General features: G+C 48.9%; 2 protein-coding genes across 3 annotated transcripts in view; one reads left to right on the top strand and one right to left on the bottom strand.

Annotated features, from left to right (window-relative positions):
• Window positions 1-1,501, bottom strand: part of UBE3B (ubiquitin protein ligase E3B) — a 35,427-nt gene extending 33,926 nt beyond the window's left edge. Inside the window, exons 1-3 of the mRNA XM_065417638.1 lie at window positions 1,411-1,501; window positions 1,222-1,317; window positions 38-207 (exon numbers count right to left, since the gene is read on the bottom strand). Coding sequence (XP_065273710.1) covers window positions 38-207; window positions 1,222-1,260 — 209 coding nt within the window. The 5' untranslated portion in view covers window positions 1,261-1,317; window positions 1,411-1,501. The remainder of the gene's footprint in view (window positions 1-37; window positions 208-1,221; window positions 1,318-1,410) is intronic.
• Window positions 1,502-3,457: 1,956 nt separating this feature from the next.
• KCTD10 (potassium channel tetramerization domain containing 10) lies at window positions 3,458-17,468 on the top strand. Of its 2 annotated transcripts, none has more exons than XM_065417715.1 (7): window positions 3,458-3,519; window positions 6,142-6,355; window positions 12,170-12,339; window positions 13,524-13,610; window positions 15,236-15,288; window positions 16,041-16,236; window positions 17,041-17,468. In XM_065417715.1, the coding sequence occupies exons 1-7, from the start codon at window positions 3,517-3,519 to the stop codon at window positions 17,257-17,259; spliced, it is 942 nt and encodes a 313-aa protein (XP_065273787.1). In that variant the 5' UTR covers window positions 3,458-3,516; the 3' UTR covers window positions 17,260-17,468. The 2 variants fall into 2 exon arrangements, with proteins under 2 accessions (XP_065273787.1, XP_065273786.1); XM_065417714.1 differs by having other exon boundaries at window positions 13,521-13,610.
• The last annotated feature ends 1,174 nt before the right edge of the window (window positions 17,469-18,642 follow it).

Here is an 18,642-nt window from a genome sequence, read left to right as displayed (position 1 = left end):
ACAAGCAACAAAGCCCGTGGGGTGGAATTTCACACACCTGATCTCCCTCTGCAGCCAGCATCGACAAAGAAACCTCCTGATCAGGGCTTGGATCTGAATGGCGGCTCTCTCTCTCTCTTTCAGCTCTCTCCGCTCCTCACGGGCCTGACGTGCTTTATCGAGGAACTGGGCTTTGGATGACTGTGCTGTACCGAACATTTTTGCAACCTTCCACAAAGATGAGATCGGGGGAGGGAAAGGAAGGAGTTACCTGGATGTTAGACTACATGCAGCAAGTGAGTTTAGGGAGCCGGGAGTGATATGGACACAACATATAGCCCCAGGGCAGGTGTGCATGGAAGGGCAATTCCCTGCATCGCTCCAAGAGACCTGCTTTGGTTTGGACAGGCTGTGCCCACCTTCAGACAGAGGAAATGAGGTGTCCACAGAATACAGAGCATGAGATGGGCGCCAAAGTACAACGCACACAGGGACGCCAAAAGCGCAATGTGTCAGCAGCAGAGTTAAGGGGAAAACAAGAACAGGTCTGGTACCAGAACCCCCATCAGCCAGCACATTTGCCTCTCCTACTTCCAAACCTCCGCCTCACCCCCACCAGCTCATCATGTTCCCACATCAGCTTTAATTAGCGTCTATAGAGAGTTCTGAAGAGCAGAGGAACAAGGGTGGATAAAAACAGAACTGTCTGAAATAAAGGAGGTGATGGAAGGACCCAGTTTATCCAAGTGGAATCACCCCAGTTTAGACCATGAAACAGCTGTCATGCATGTTGGGAACCTCCCAGTGTCCCCTTTGGTAAATGGGGACTATATAGCATCTTTCTTTGTAGGAAACTTCCCCATTACCTCCCCACTTCATCTCCCTGTAGTTGGTTGACCTGTCCCTCTAGTGAGGGAAGGCTGGAGGCTAATCCTTCCAGAAAGCCACTTTTGGTGGGGATGAGGTCACCATGCTCCCAGCCAGGGAAGAAATAGGCTGAAACTAGTCTTGAACTCAGCTTCCCCAATATGATAGCACGTTGCTCTGCCCCTAAACCATCTAGACTGGCCCACTCTATTGCATCTGTAACAGGTGAACTGCTCGGTAAATATTTAGAGACGGTTTCAATATTTATGGAGCAACAATCACAGCCCCAGAGCCTTCAAAGCTCAGATGCATACATTTCTACAGTGTGAATATTAAAGGCAAAGAATTTTTATAAAAACTTTACACAAAACTCACCTGAGGATTTGCTTCTGCAGAAGAAATACTGATACTCATCCATACACAAACATGATCCACATCTGCTCTGACTTCAAATAGAGTCTCCCTTCGTCTCTGTAGAGATAAACCAATCAATTCTAGATGCTGGAGGGGGGGGGGTGTCTATTAATTTCATTTGTTGTTCTAGATGGCTTTGGCTGTACTCACCTACCCAAATCACCCAGCAGCCACACAGAGAGAAATGTTGGACAAACCTCAAAACACAGAAAGGTGCATCATGGTTTTGGTCCACCTGCTGCAAGTGGTATGTCTCAAACCTGCTTCGGGGAAGTAAAAAAAAAAGTTTATTTCTCATGTAAAACTCTTCTACCAGAATTTCCACGTCATTACATTTCATAGCAAAGCCTGACAAATAAGATAACAAGAACTAAACACCAGGATTAAGATTATTATGAATATTAACTAATTTCTTTCACTAAATCTCCCTGTATACATCTAATCCACCTGTCACCATATCTGGCTACCAGGCGACCTCAGAGTTTAACAAGCCCTTTAACAGAGTTTCCAGCTAAGAGAATGGGTCACACAGAATCAAGCACCCCTCCTCCCAAACATATCAGCTTTTGACCCCTCATGTTCTGCTCACCCCTTAGCATCAAGTACCCCCAGATTCTCTACTCACATATGCTCCAACAAACAAGGTACCTCCCTGTCCCCAAACATCGCTTCCACCCTAATGTTACAACTCTACCCCCGGACGCCTCCTTCGCCCAGCACCAGGTCACCCTGCCCCCCAGATCCCCCAGCACCAGGTCACCCAACAGAACTCCCCAGACCAGGTCAACCCTCCCTCCGCCCCACCATTCCCCGGCACACTCCCTTCCCTCCCAGGATCCTGCAGCACACACCCGTCCCAGCACTAGGTCACACCCCAGGATCGCCCAGCACACCGCCTCCCCCGCCCATCCCCAGGATCGCCCAGCAACCCCCCCCAACCCCTGGGATCCCCCAGCACACTGCCTCCACCCCCCCCCCCAGCACACCCCTTTCCCCCCCCCCAGGATCCTCCAGCACACACCACCTCCCCCCACCCCCAGGATCCCCCAGCACACCCCTTTCCACCACCGCCCCAGGATCGCCCAGCACACGCCGCCTCTGCCCCCCCCGCCCCCAGAATCTCCCAGAACAGCACACCCCTTTCCCCCCTCCCCGGGATCCCCCAGCACACACCGCCTCCCACCCCACTCCCCCAGGATCCCCCAGCCCACCCCTTCCCCCCCGCCCCCAGGATCCCCCAGCACAGCGCCCCCACCCACCATGCCCGGGATCCCCCAGCACACCGTCTTCCCCCCCCGGATCCCCCAGCACACACCCCCTCCGCCCCAGCACACCACCTCGCCCCCCGCCAGGATCCCCCAGCACACCCCTTTCCACCACCACCCCAGGATCCCCCAGCACACACCGCCTCCCCCCCCTGCCCCCGGGATCCCCCAGCACAGCACACCCCTTTCCCCCCGCCCCTGGGATCCCCCAGCATACCGTCTTCCCCCCCCCCCCCGCCCCCGGGATCCCCCAGCACACACCGCCTCCCCTCCCCCCCACCCCCGGGATCCCCCAGCACACCGCCTCCCACCCCCCTGAGATCCTCCAGCACACCCCTTTCCCCCGCCCGCGGGATCCCCCAGCGCAGCGCCTCCCACCCCCACCCCCCCGGGATCCCCCAGCGCATACCGCCTCCCCTCCCCTTCGGTCACCCCTCAGGATCCCACAGGACACCCCCCCCGCACTGTCCGACACCCGCTGCACCCTGGCCCAGGGCCCCCCAGACCCCTCCCCACCCCGGTGAGCAGCAGCCTCACATGCCCGCCCCTCAGCGCAGCCGGGGCCGCCTCCGCGAACGCCCGGGGGGGGCAGCACCACCCCTGCCGAGTCCCAGGCCGGGGCAGCAGTCGAACGCCGCCTGTGCGCCGCGCTTAGCCCCCCGCCCGGGAACGCAGGCCCGGCTCAGCCAGGGGCCCCGCTAACCGCTCCCGGGGGCGCCGGGACCCCGCCAGCCATTTGCACACGGGCACGCCGCCTCCCGTGCCCCAGCGGGAGGGCCGAGGGGAACGGGCGAGCCCGCGGGGCCCGCGCTTTGCGAGGGCCGAGGGGACATCGGACGGGTTTGGGTGGAGCGCTCTGCGGGGCGGAAGTGAGGTGATCCTGGGACGGAAAATAGGCCGTGAGCGAGGGGCGGAAGTTCCCCTGTCCCGCCCCGCCCAGGGTGCTTCCGGTTTCTCCGCGGAACTGCCTGGGGACTCGCTTGGGCTTTTCATGGTGAGCGCCGGGGCCCGGGGCCGTGGCGGGACGGGAGGGGTCTCCGCGTAGGGATCGGACACCGGTCAGCCCAGCACCTGGGGCGGGAGGGGGCTCCCAGGCGGGCTGCGACTTGCGCTGGGCTGTGGGCGGGGCTAAGGGGGGGTCGGGCTGAGGAGGGGTCTGGGGGGGCGAGGACAAGGGGGAAGGTCAGGGGCTGGGGAGGGCCGAAGCCCGGAGGCCGGGCCGGGCTGGGCTGGGCTGGGGGCGGGGGCCGGGCTGCTGTGGGAGGGGGGGAGGTCAGGGGCGATGCCCGGGGGCTGGGCTGGGGGGAAGGTCGGGCTGAGGGGGGCGAGGCCCGAGGGGAGGTCGGGGGTTGGGCTGGGGGGAGGTCGGGCTGAGGAGGGAGGTCGAGGCACGGGCTGCGGTGGGGGGCGGGCGAGGACAAGGGGGGAGGTAAGGGGCGAGGCCCGGGGGCGAGGGGGAGGTCAGGGCCTGGACTGGGGGCGGCCGAGGCCCCGGGGGCTGGGCGGGGAATAGGCGGGGGCTGGTGCTGCTGGGTAGTCTAGGGCCAGTCGCTATCTCAGCCCCGCAGGGTGGGGTGCTGCTCCTGCCCCCTGCAGGCCGGAGCGGACGGGGGCAGTGCAGTACAGGGGCTGGGTCTATTGTTACTGTCACTCTAGCGGGGGGGGGTGTCTCTGCCGGCCCTGCCTCTCTCCTCTGCTAACAGTAGCAAGGAGACACCTTGCTCTGAACAGTGGTCTCCTAGTGCCCTTCTGAACTGCCTGATAGCCTCTGTCCAGGCTCTGCCTACCAAATGCAGCCAGCTCATGTACCTGCATTGCCAGCTGCATTAAAGGTCTCTGAACGGCAGTGGAACATGGCTGATTTAAGAGGTGGCTTCTAGCCATATGTGCAGAAGACTGTTTGCCCCAAAGGCTGTAGGACCTCGATGGGTCTGAGGTGGCTGTCCTTTAGTCATCCCATCCTGGTGCATTGTAGGAGCCTGAGGCTAACCACAAAGTGGTGATTTGACAGAGGCCTGGTCATGAGTGAGTCAGAGAGCAAGATATCTATTATGTGGCTAACTTATCTCCCTTTCAGTCTTTTGATATACAAAAACGCAACTGTGTTCAGTTGCCTGGAGCAGCTGTCGTTTAGCGTGAGTCCTTCTGCTCTAGAGCTCACAGTCTGATTCTTATTAGATGACCGGTGGGGAATGAATTGGTGGGGAAGCTTTTTATCTTAGTTTTCACATGTCCACATTTTTAAATGATCTCACACTATTGCCTCTGCTCAGGAGGGTTCATGATACAGCCTGGATGCTACAGGTTAGGAGGGAGGTAGTTCAATGGAACAGTGTGTGGAAAATCTCAAGGCAAGAATAGTAGGAGATTACACTCTGTCCTAAATGCATTGAAAGCACTGTGAGTGTATGGAGATGGGAAGTCTACGGTCAGAAACGCGCGCACACACCCTCAATTTCAGGAGCACTAAATTCACTTACTGAAGAGTTTTTGCTTACTGAAATCACAGCCAGTGAGATTTGTAATAGTTTCATGGATCATCCAGTCTGACTCCCTATACGGGTGTGAATGTACTCAAATGCCAGATGATGCCAGAACTAAGCCACTTCCCAGAAGAATTTAAATCGTGAGAGTTTTGAGGTGGAGAGATGTATGCACTTTTTCATCCTTCTACTCAGTTTAGCCACAGTAGATAACTTACAGTTGTAAAATGCTGCCCAGAGTTCACAAAACTCTGCACTGGTTTAGTTTATTTACATTCTTTAGTTGGCTTGTCTAACCCTCAGGAGATTGTATGCAGGGTTTCTTTGTGACTTTAAGTAAATTATTTAAAGGTAGCAAAGAGGAACTGAGACTGAAATAACACCCACTATGGAAAGTTAAACAGTGGAACCCATGTATAGTGAATTCAGATCAGCTGAAATTGTCTATAGTGAAATAGCATGAAAGTCCAGAATCTTCCGTGCACAAGATTTTGTCTGTGGTGCTGTGAATTGAGAGTAGCTGTTTAGTGTGGAAAAAATGTTGGCTTTAAATGCTTCCATTGGGTACAAAGCCGTTGTAAACTTGAAGTTAGTTCAGAAAGGGGAAGTAACCTGCTACGTTTAAAACAAAAACCATTAAGCAGTCAGCATGAATGCTAATAGGCAGTGCTCTGGATTTCAGTTTAGCTTAACTTTGCTCTGTTTGCCATAGCTGCAGGAAACCGGTCAACATGGCATTAAACTACTTACAGGGCAGGTCTCTAGTAAAAAGGCCTGAAACCGTTCCCTAGAGTTTTCCATATTTTATTACAGAGACAGGCCTAGGAGAAGCAGTTTTCATTCAATGGGAGGGTGTAGGACAGGGGAGTGGGAGCCAGAACTCCTGGCTTTATTTCCAGCTCTGCCCCTCTCATGTTGTGAGCTTGGGCAAAACATTTCACCTAGGTTCCTCCAGCTTCAAAATGGAGATAAGCCTGACAGGATATCGTGAGGCACTGTGAGTTTCCCAGCTGGGGCTATAGAACAGCAGGGGATTAGTATTCCCTACATAAAATGTTACGAGGGAGCAAGCAGTAAATTGTGTGGTACGCAGTGCAAAAGCAGGCCTAATTGGCAACCTCCTTTGTTTTCAGGAAGAGATGTCAGGAGAAAGCGTGGTGAGCTCAGCAGTGCCGGCAGCTGCGACTCGCACCACCTCCTTCAAAGGGACCAGCCCGAGCTCCAAATATGTCAAACTGAATATTGGTGGCGCCCTCTACTACACCACAATGCAGACCCTGACCAAGCAGGACACCATGCTTAAGGCCATGTTCAGCGGCCGCATGGAGGTTCTCACCGACAGTGAAGGTAAAGAGACACTGTTCACATCACTTATTTTTTCCCTGCCATGAGTCTCTAACCCTTCAGTCAAGATTGATCAGCACATTAGAAAACGGACAATTGTAGTGAACAAGCTTATTCTAGCCCCAGGCTTCTCGAAGGCATTTGTTGTTGTTTTGTTACTATGGATAGCAAACTATACAGCTGAGAAAAGCCATGAAACCGGAAAGATTTGAATCTTATTTCTCTGAAGCCTTGACCCTCCTCTCGTTTAGATTACGGTAAAGTCAAAGGCTCTGATCAGACCCAGTTGAATAAACTTTTGCTTCCTTCTGAAACATTGAGATGAAAAGTACTTGTTAGAGGGATTGGGCGACATGAGTCAGGCCAGGCTTAGGAGTCAGAACCTGCTTTTTGACCTTGAGGCTGAAAGGTTAATTGACTGTTTGATTTCTCTGTCTGTAATATAGAGCAAAAACTTACCTTCTGAGGGTTGTGAGCCTTAGTGTATTAAGTGCTTTGGGGATCCTTGGATGAAAGGGGCTGTAACTTCATTTTTCATGTGAGGTTACAGATTGTTGAATTCTAGAAAACAAACCAGTTATGAAATGTAAAGAAGCCACCTGTACTGAGGTTACTGACACCTAATTATGAATTTCTTGCATCTGAATAATTGTGATGTTAGTAATTTACTAGGGCATATATGAGACAAGCAAAAAACTACAAATGGATCTCTTTAGTCAAGTCCATCTGCAAAGGAATAATTCAGAATGTGATGGGAGAATTTTTACATGTACTAATTGTGTTAAGATGCAAAAGAAGTTTCATCATCTGAGGGCTGTTCAAAACTTTTAGCCCAGTTTAATGTCAACTTTCCTGCAGTGTGGGAGTACCACTGACTTTAATTCCAGGCACAGCTTTCTATTTGTGTTTTGGCATTTTGCCCATTATCTGACCGCTCCCATGTTTGCAGATTTATACACACATTGTCTTTTACAATAGTTCATTAGTAGACTGATCTTAGAGGTTGAAAACTCTTTTCTGTTGATTAGCTTGTTGGTGTATTGAATGTTTGAACTTGTCTTGAGGATGGATTACGTATTGCTCCTCAACTGGAGCAACTGAACTTGGTTTTCAGTGCCATAGTACGTCTAGTATGTGTCTAGAGCTGGGGAGAAATAAGTTATGGTTTAAATAAGGCCCTCCTGACAGCTTTCTTGTGAGAGCAGGAAGTGGATTCGCAGCCAACCTGTGAGAAATACAGCACAATTCAATATTTAAGTATTACCATTTTAGCTAGAGTCCCATCTCTAAACAATTGGGGAAATATTCGAGTTTGTTTCAGTTTTTGTAGTGGCGTTTGCAAGTATCCAAGTACTATACAGAATTCTAAACTCTTAAGGGATTAGTCTCCTCACCACAAAAAAGTCAGGGATCTCTGCAGTCGGACATTACAGCTATTTAACACAGTGCACAACTACGCTACCTAACAGTTTAGGGTAGGAAGCAGAGTCCCTCTTGCATGGAAAATGCAGGGGGAATTGTAGGTAGGTAAGCAAGAATATAATTATCCAACGTGGCCATGATTACTTTTGAAAAATGTCTCATGGGATCATTACTAACCATAGGGCTGTTCTGTGACATTTCATCTAATACGCTGTACATCCAGCAGCACAGCCCATAATGCCAGTGGAACATTGGTTTAGTGCTGATCGAGAGGGAAACGAGCCAGCTACTCAATCATCATTTACTTCCCGTTTAATGAAGGCACTAGAATGCAACCTACTGAACGTAATTCATCACCCTAGTTCTTTTGCAGCGGTTTCAGAATTTCAGCCGTGGCACTGAATCAAAAGAATGCTTATAGTGTTAGACAATCATTATTCTTCCCACTAACCATAGGAGTAGGGAGAGCCCCTTAACTTCTCTGTGTTTCCTCATCTGTAACATAGGTGAGTTATTTATCCAAGGCCACACAGCAAGTGAGTTAGAACTGTGATTAAAACTATGCCCTTGCACTGTCCACTCACTACTAAACAAATGCTGTCTAATGCACGGTCTCAGAGCTTCACCCAGAATGCTCTGGATGGATACAGTACAAGTGCTATTACAATGTGTCCTTAAAATAGGAAATCCACTTTTCTATGTGTGGACAGATTCTCTCTCTGCAGGGAGGGGAAAGTTGAAGGTACCTACTGCTAAGGGTAAAGGTCATCTGGATCTGACCCTGTTAGAACACCATGTTTGCTTTGCTGTGACTGTCACAGTTCGTGGTGTAGGAATGCCTCATTTGCCGGTTTGTGCTGGTGTTTCAGGGGGATTTTAGCACTTCTTGCACATTGAAATGAGATCCTCCTGCTGCAGTAGCTAATGTTTTAGCTTCCACTGCCTGGTTTTAATTGGAAGTGTTAATGGAAACCGGGACAATAGCATCATGGTGTTTAAAGGAAACTACCCTTATCTGAAAGCCTTCAAATACTGTGTTCTTCAGTCACACCCAAAATCTGGCACAAAATAGGAAGTGTTTTTCAGGAAAAGCAACTAGATTCTTTGAGAAAATTACAGAGTAAAGTTTTTAAACTTGTGGAGCATTTCACACTGAGAATCCTGTTCTATCTAAATAAGTGATCATATGGCTCCTGTCGCCATAGTATGACACCCCCTCCCCCAATTTACAATAGAAATAATATACATCTTCTCATCCTGGAGGAGAAATGGCTAGTTATCTGGCTATGCATGTAGATTCTTTTCAGTTTACAGATTTAATCTGGAAGCTAAAGCAACCTGTACATTTCAAAATCTACATCTTACTGGAGTAGCAGGATAGAGGTTGGGGAAAGACACTAGTCTCCCACAAAGGCCGCCGGAATTCTCTGTGCAACATGAATTCCTAGTCTCCCCAGCTGTTCTAAAATATGCATTTTTAGATTTTAAAGAGAGACCAGATTTCATTAGTCTGCTTTAAACAAGAGCCTCATGAAGACCCCCAAGTAATCTAATGCCAAGATAGGATGTTATTTGTTAAGACTTGGCTAGAAGGTACTGCTTGCTTTAGTATCAGTGTTTGGGAGCCCTCACTTCAGTTCTTTGTGTAACAAAAGTTAAACTCCCATGTTTCCCATTGTGTCTATTTATGGCTCCTGGGGATATTTATTCCTGCCTGATTAGTGGATCCCAAAACATTTTGTAAAACCATGATTATTAAAATACAGCTTTATAAGACTGCAAACTACAGATGAAACCTGCTTTCTTAGCTCTTTAGCAGCCAGGCAGTGGGGTTCACTTTCCTGTTAAATCTCTCCTTTTTGCAGTACATTTCGGCTGACTAGTAAGAACAAAAGCACCTATGAAGGCACAGTGATGGAGTTGTTAAATGTGATGTTTAGCAACCCAGCACCATTTTGCACTTTAAAACATTTTCTCATCCTTGCTACAGCTGCCTGGGACATTAGGAAGTTAACATTCCTACAGGTTTATGGATAGGGAAACCAAAGCAGAAGTTAACTTTTCCAAGTCCAGAGAGGGAGTCACAGCTGGGATTAGAACTGAGGACTTATTGACTCTATTCTCCCTATACCATCCCCCCTACGCAACTCCAGTAAATCAATCACTGGCTCCATTTGGTCTGTGATAGCTCTCGGGTTTTGGGAGGATGGTGTTTTCTGTGCCCTCTCCCCCTTACAGTGGAGTGGCATTGTCTTGGGAACTTCTGAAGTGGCCAGTGGTCCTCATTTCTGCTGTGGCCCCTATATATGTTGTGCTATGCCCAGTAATTTGGGACAATCGGTAGTTTGATTCCTTTGTCAATTTGCAACAAGCATCTGTAAATCAGGCCTAGCTTCCTAGTACATTCCTCCACTCCCTCTGAAGCTGCAGTTGTAACCACACAGCACCCTAGTGTAAGGGGGAAAACATAGAAAAGTGCAGAGTAGAATGCTAGTGAATCTCTTGCTAATTAGGCCATCAGTAGGAAAGGCCTACATTCAACTCAGGGGCTGGAGAATTAACCAAGTAATCAGAGTTTTAGTAGTAATTTCATTAATTCAAGCCACGTGGTACATGCTTTACCCTACTTTTCCCTTATTTGTCTAAAATATGAGTCCTTCCCCACAAGCGTTTCCTGAGTACATTCTTGAGTCAAAGCCCATAAAAATGGCCGCCTGTTTATGGAAACTTGAGCTGGACATTGCATAATGCCTTTCTGGGCCTTTTGGTCTGCTTCAGGAGATGGACTGCTGTTGCGTGGAGATGAAATATGAACTTATTCAGATTAAGGGTGCCGTATATTCTATTCTAAGCTCTGCTGAAGCTTTGTTTCCCTTTCTCTCTGGTATCCCTACCCAGTACTGGTGAGTAATGTGCCTTTTAGCAGGTGGTTTCGTAAAGGAAATGCTACAGTGTGTAGGACGATCTCGCGTGTCACTTGTACTGCTCACATACTCGCGTTACATCTTCAAAGCACTTTAAAAACATCCATCTGCTAATCAATTTGCTGTTCCCGTTCCATGCCGGTTGGGAATAAGGAAGATGAAATGGGACTTGCAAGGATTCTGCAGAACTCCATAGTATCCATGTCTTACTCACCTCTTAGCTTCCTTCTCACCCTTCCTGCATGAATGCTGCTTGGGGACAGCAGGGTTATTTTCAACACAAATGTGCCATTGTTTTTAAAAAATAAAGCATCTGGAGCAGCAGGCACTCCCAAGGCCCCCTTTCATACCAGTGTGCGGGATGCGGGGGGGGAAAGCATTTCATCAGGGCCCTGCAGGGGATGGGAGAAAATAAATGTTCTTTAAAACAACAACAGTCTTTCCTGCATGCCGGGGAGGAGTGGTCTGTCCCAGAACAAACACTAAATACCGGCTGGATGGGGATTTTGCTTAGATTCACCAGTCTCTTGTTTGTGGACAGTAAGGGCTCTAAGGCATGTGAGAGCCAGCTGTAACAGGTAGGACTCCTGGGTTCGGTCCCTGGCTCTGCCCTTGACTGGTTGTAGGTCCCTCAGGGTACGTCTACATTGCAGTAAAACGCTCAGGGCTGGCCTGGGTCAGCTGACTTAGGCCGGGACTGTGGGGCTATAAAACTGCTTGTGTAGATGTTTGGGCTAAGGGATCCTCCCTGCAGGATCTCAGAGCCTGGGCCCCAGCCGAAACCCAAACATCTCCACTGCAATGTTAGAGCCTCACACTCTGAGCCCCACTGGCCCGACTCCGCTGACCTGGGCCAGCTGCCAGTGGCTTAGTGCAGTGGGAATCCTCGGATTTGCCCTATTTGTCTGTCTCTTAGCTGCAGTTCTAGAAAATCTGCCCCAGTGGTTGTGTGTGTGTTTGAGGGGCGGCGGGGGCAGTCAAGGGTTGAAGTATGCTAGCAAGTCCAAAAGAGCAGACAGGATTCCAGGAAAAGGGGGGGGGGGGGGAGAGAAAACAGAAGTTTAATTTGATGGTGGGAATTTTGTTTTGCTACCACTTCAGCTAACTGATGGTCAGTGGCTTGGGAGTTGAAAGATGCAGTGAGCTTCCTCCCTCCGCCTCCCACCACACGCCCTTGAAGAAATGTTGGGGGAGATACAGACACACAGAGAATTCCCTGTAGAAGTACAGCCTGCTGCTGTTCCACCTGCCAACTCAAGCAGCGAGATGGGGGATTTTGGAGCCTCTCGGCAGGATGTGCTCAGTGCACCAGCGTGAGGCAATGTTCTGGGGAGAGGCTCCTCTGCGCGGAGCTGCAGCGTGTTACACCACGTTCTGGCCAGCTGGGGTTGGGAAGAGGGAGGGTGGTGGACTCTTTGCCTAAGTCTTTCCCTTCCCGCTGTTCAGCTGTACCCTGCTTTCTCCCTCCCAGGCTGGATTCTGATCGACCGCTGTGGCAAACACTTCGGGACCATATTAAATTACCTGCGTGATGGGGCCGTGCCTCTTCCTGAGAGCCGGAGAGAGATTGAAGAGCTGCTGGCTGAGGCAAAGTATTACCTGGTTCAGGGTCTGGTGGATGAGTGCCAGGCAGCTCTACAGGTAGGTGTGCAGTCTTTAGCATGGAGCTAGTGAGACGCCTGGTCACCAGCCAGTGCCAGTGGCTTGAGCTTGTTCCATCAGCCAGCCTTTTCTTACGCCCCCCGAGTAGTTCCTCTGATTAATCCCACTTCCTGCCCTGTCCGCAGGAAGCAGTGAGAAAGGAGTCCCTGCCCCTTTGCTTGATGTGGATAGTTAAGGCTGTAAGGGGTTAGGAAAGATCAAGTATTTTTCTGGACAAGTAGTTCTTTTCTCTGTGTCTAATGAACTTTAAACATGGCATCATGGGGTTCCAGGTGTATGTACGTGTCAGAGATCAGATCTGCTTAGCTTACAAATAAAGATTGTTAAAACTGCCAGCACCACAACCACCCTTGGGATCCCACTGTCAAGCTGGGCTCTTTCTGGCTTGCACATCACCAGTATAAGATTCTACAGGCCTGTTCTGTGACCTTAACACCCTCGTGGAGTGCTGATGGCCGAGAAGTGTAGTCAAAGGCATAAGGTGCTTTTCTCCCCCAGGAGCAGGAGCAGCAGCAGCTGGGGGGACCCCAGCAGCCATTGCATGATTGTTTAGGCTCTTCTGCACTTATCTCTTCCTGCCCAAAGTCTTCGGCAGGGGTGGAGTAGGCCTGTCAAAGCAGTAGGTCTTGGAGTTAACCTGTTGAGATGCATGGGACAGTTAACTCCTCTGAGCCATTGTTTGTTTCAGGCTCTCTGCAGACTCAGGCAGGCTCATTACATCATTTATGCTCAGATCACATTTTTCCATAAATTAGTTTAAATGAAAAAGTTGGGCATCTAGAGTCACATAACCCCAGAAGGCAGGGCCTTAGGCACAGGTCTATGGTGCATTAATGCAGTCTTGGGGATGGAGCCCAGGCTCCCCAAAGCACCTCAGCAGCTGTTCTTGTACCTCTTCCCTCACTGGGGAGTAAGATGGGGAAGTATGTAATGCCCCTGTACACTAGCATGCCTACACAAAGGAACATAGCTGTCTCATGGGGTCAGCTCACTGCTCTATCAAGTCCTCTTGGTTCAGACAATGGTGTGTCACCACTCCATCTGCATCGCTGTAGCTAACCCCAGGCGTCAATATGAGAGATGGTCCCCTGCATTTTGTTCAAAGGCCCTACTGTAGATTTCCATTCACCTGCTGCATTTGACGGGCTGTTTTGTTTCAGCAGAACAAAGATGCATATGAGCCATTCTGCAAAGTACCAGTCATCACTTCTTCTAAGGAAGAGCAAAAACTTATAGCAACATCCAATAAGGTAAGAGGGAGCAGGCTGTGCTTGGTCCCTGGGGGAAGTTTGCACACACACCCTGATTACAGCTAGGCAGAGCTCACCACCCAGAGTGACAGAGATCTTGGAGTCATCGTGGATAGTTCTCTGAAGACGACCATGCAGTGTGCAGCGTCAGTCAAAAAAGCAAACAAGATGTTAGGAATCATTAAAAACGGGATAGAAAATAAGATGGAGAATATCTTATTGCCCTTATATAAATCCATGGTATGCCCACATCTTGAATACTGTGTACAGATGTGGTCTCCTCATCTCAAACAAGATATACTGGCATTGGAAAAGGTTCAGAGAAGGGCAACTAAAATGATTAGGGGGTTGGAATGGGTCCCATATGAGGAGAGATTAAAGAGGGTTGGACTTTTCAGCTTGGAAAAGGAGAGACTAAGGGGGATATGATAGTGGTATATAAAATCATGAGTGGTGTGGAGAAAGTTAATAAGGAAAAGTTATTTATTTGTTCCCATAATATAAGGACTAGGGGCCACCAAATGATATTAATGGGCAGCAGGCTTAAAACAAATAAGAGGAAGTTCTTCACACAGCGCACAGTCAACTTGTGGAACTCCTAGCCTGAGGAGGTTGTGAAGGCTAGGGCTATAACAAGGTTTAAAAGAGAACTAGATAAATTCATGGAGGTTAAGTCCGTTAATGGCTATTAGCCAGGATGGGTAAGGAATGGTGTCCCTAACCTCTGTTTGTCAGAGGGTGGAGATGGATGGCAAGGGAGAGATCACTTGATCATTACGTGTTAGGTTCACTCCCTCTGGGGCACCTGGCATTGGCCACTGTCAGAAGACAGGATACTGGGCTGGATGGACCTTTGGTCTGACCCAGTCTGGCCGTTCTTATGACAGCTGACTCTTTGGAATGTGGCCCACTAGTTTTCAGAATTGTGCATGCTCAGGAACCCATCTGTTAACTTGCGAGTCTGAAAACTGGTACTTGGTCTCTCTGCAGCCTAGTTATTCCATCTGAATTAGACGTTAAACAGCTTTTCAGCTAGGTCTTTAAATGGGTCTACATTAAAAAAAAAAAAAATGCATCTTACAGTGGGGGCCTTCTCTGCCTTACGTATTCAGATAAAGTCGGTAGGGAGGACAGGTTGACTTAGGGCATCAATAGTGGGCTATAGAGCCTTTCACCTGTCTTACCAGCCCAATAGTGACTGATATTTGCCTGCCATGAAATGTTAGTGGCTCCTGTTCCTATTAGACAGGTATGCACTCTCCTGCCTGCTATCCCTCCCCCCCACAAAATGCCACCACAGCAGGCATTAATTGGGGGTCTCATCCGAGGCATAAAGGACTGGAATGGCCATGGAGAGCCAACTATGATCTGGTCACCACAGCCCAGGGACATCAGGGTTAAGGCACGCTGTGGGGGAAGCTTGTGCTGTACCTGTCCTGGGGACACAGGGCTGCCACGCTAGCACCAGGCAGCAGCCTCAGCGTCATTTCCACAAACGGGGGGTGTACGCACAGTACTATCACTTCATATGACCCCTTCTCTGCTACCGGGGCGTGCCTGGAACTAAGGTTGCAGCTGTACTATAGCCAGTAAATTGTGCTTCCTGTATGTTTGTTTTCTTCCAGCCAGCAGTAAAGTTGCTGTATAACAGAAGTAATAACAAATATTCCTACACCAGGTAAAACAACTTCCGTTATCAGTTATTAAATGTACAGTTTCAACTGGAAATTAACAGTCTGAAACCAGATTCCAGGAGAATGGGCTTTTCCCTTTACTGAGGGTGTGTTGTTGACATACGCAGTAAGCACTTTTCCTGCAGTTTGTGGAGTCCCTGGGGGTTAGCTTTCCATGGGAGAAGTTTCCATTTCTAAGTGCACACTTGCAGCAATAAAGAGCTTTCTCTTTAATACCCGGCTGTGACCTGCAGGGGCTCCATGGCAAGATGATGCCCTGTCTTCTGCATGGCCTGCAGCGTTCTTACCTACAGAGTTGGCAGTTGGCCTGGAGCCCGAGGGCTGTGCCTATGTGGCGCTCAGTTGGGCAGGCGTGGTGGCTGGGCTCCTGTGCTCATATGTGACAGTATATAACTCATGACGGCACTGGCCCAATCCAGCTAATGCTAAACTTTAGTAGATGGACTAGGTTAGTTGAGGGATGGATCCTGAAGCGGTTACTCCCAGCACTGACTCTGCACCTTCTCCGCTGAAGGCCAGTCACACTTCAGCTGCAAGCTCTCTCCCCTAATGCAGTGAGTGATTCTTAGTGGGATGAAGCAGCCCTAGAGCTGAAGTCTAAACAGCCTTGAAGGCTAGTACAGTAAATAAAGGGAGGCAGGACATGTAGACCTCCAGCTGCCTGAATCTCCATAGTTCTTGACATTTCCTCTGCATGGCATTAACTCTGTTTGACTGATGCCCTGTTCTCTTGCAGTAATTCTGACGACAACATGCTGAAGAACATCGAGCTGTTTGATAAGCTGTCACTGCGGTTTAACGGGAGAGTCCTCTTTATTAAGGATGTGATAGGAGATGAGATTTGCTGCTGGTCTTTCTATGGACAGGGGCGTAAGATTGCTGAGGTCTGCTGCACCTCCATTGTCTATGCTACTGAGAAGAAACAGACAAAGGTAGGGATAAAACTCATTCATGCTACCTGGTAGCTGCTGTAAGAGTAATGTCCTGACTTCTGTTTTGAAACCTCCCTTTAATAGCTCTCCCCTAGAGCATCCACTATACCTTCTAAAGAGGAGAGGGCAGAGAACAATCAAACTAAACACCTCTACCCCAATATAACGGGACCCGATATAACACGAATTCAGATATAACGCGGTAAAGCAGCACTCCGGGGGGGAGGGGCTGCGCGCTCTGGCAGATCAAAGCAAGTTCGATAGAACGCGGTTTCACCTATAACGCGGTAAGATTTTTTGTCTCCCGAGGACAGCATTGTATTGGGGTAGGTGTATAAGTTCCGTGGGGCAGGGATAATCTTGTGCATTGCCTAGCACAATAGGGTACTAACTTCCAGATGCTATCACATACAAATAAATACAAGCTCTGATCTTTAAACCACTCATGCACTCACCCAGGTTCACATATTTAACTGTATAAAGATACTTCATGAAAACCAGTAGTATTCTGTTCACATACAATCTTACCTTGGCCAGAAAGAATCTGGCTGTTGGACAGCTGAGGCTGAAAGCCAGCAGGTGGAGCACAGAAACCTAGATCTTGAAGAGTTCCTCTTAATAGCTTGTAACTTGTTGGCAAGATTTCACACTTCCTGCAGAGTCCCACCACCCAAGAATAATGGAGAGGATTCCTTAAATACCAAAGGGTACATAAAAACCGGAGGGCTGGACTGAAGTTTAAGTCAGCCTGGAATGAGTAAGATTGATTTTGCTTCTCCTAAACTAGCTGTTTTGGGCCCCCAGGTGGAGTTCCCAGAAGCCCGAATTTATGAAGAGACACTGAACATTTTGCTCTACGAGGCTCAGGATGGACGAGGACCCGACAACGCGCTTCTGGAGGCTACAGGAGGGGCAGCGGGCCGCTCTCATCACCTGGATGAGGATGAGGAGCGGGAGCGCATTGAACGTGTGCGAAGGATTCATATTAAGCGTCCAGATGACAGGGCACATCTTCATCAGTGAGGAGTGACCGCTGCAGACTGCACAGCCCTCTTGGGAAAGCTGGGACCTGACCTGCTCCATTATTTACAGTTGATAACTAGTCAACTTATTTATGTTCAGTGAAGTCTATAAAATTATATTTTATACCAGACTAGAATATTTTGGGGTATTTAACATGAAGTAGAGGTATTAGAGGAATAAAGAAGGTATCAAGGGTCAGATCAATGCATTTGGTGTAATGTCTCTGAATTTTCAGCACTCCTCTTCCTGCTGTTTTGTGTTTAGAGAGGAGAAGTGTCCCCTTCCTTCTGCCTTTTAGTATTTATTCTGCACTTTCTCTAGGATTTTCAAAGAGCTGTCCACCTTCCCTACAGACCCACGTTTACTCCATCCCACCTGAACCTACTGTACATGAGAAATGCTATTCTGTGCCACGGGCGATGCTCAAGAAACTAACCTCATCTGCTTCAGCACGTTCTCCACTCTCCTCCCATCTGGACCTTTAAGGGGGAAGGCACCTTAGATAGAAATGCTTCAGCCTCGCTTTCAGAAGATAAAGTTCTATGGATGCTGGCTTCCCTCCAGAATAGAGTTGCTTTGCATGGTTTGAAATAGACAGCAGTGATCCTGTTTCAGAACCAGACCTGCTCTGGGGCTAGGTCTTGCTGGTTGGCAGCGACTATTTTTTGTTGTTTAGTGCTGGCAGCTACTCAGGCTCAAGTTCAAAATTCAGGAAGTATGTTAAAGTGAGCTGGTTATGGCATCCCCTGCTTGAGCTTCGTGGTGATGGTTCAGTGAAAGTGGTATGCTAGGGAATAGTGGAGAACCCTCAGCTTCTTTATGGCAGGGTTCAAGAGTGGGAGATATTTATGCCTTATGTAAATGGAGGGCTAGGAATAAGCTAGACTTGCATAACATTTTCCCTAAGGTGTCCAGGATTTCTACTGTAGTCAGTCACCATTTAACATTTCCTCTCAAACCCAGAATGTAATTTGAAGGTTCATGCTAGATGACTGTTTTTCCACTTTCTCCTGACTCAACAGGAATGCCTTTTCTTTAGAGCTGCCCGAGATAACTCCAGCATGGGCTACTCCTAACACCATGTAATCCTAGTCTAAATACGGAGCTAATTAAACATTTACTCATAGTTTGAGTTCCATAAGGGATACCAGGAGCTTTACCTCTAGTGCTGTTATACTGGTGACTACTGGGGAGAAATGGGTGGACATCCCTTTAAGTGTCAATATCTCCAGCTATTCTCCACTGTCTCTATCACAGCATATTCTAGGCTGCCTGGAAGAAAATGACTATAATAATCTATAGAATACTACATAGACCTCTACACTTTCTAAGATTGCTCTTTGTTGCAAATAATGTGTTTTATCTACCTCCTAGTCTCTTGTT

The sequence above is a fragment of the Emys orbicularis genome, chromosome 16 (assembly GCF_028017835.1).
Source record: "Emys orbicularis isolate rEmyOrb1 chromosome 16, rEmyOrb1.hap1, whole genome shotgun sequence".
NCBI lineage: Eukaryota > Metazoa > Chordata > Testudines > Emydidae > Emys > Emys orbicularis.
The sequence above is the reverse complement of the archived record's forward strand: the minus strand, read 5'-3'. Positions and strand labels throughout refer to the sequence as shown.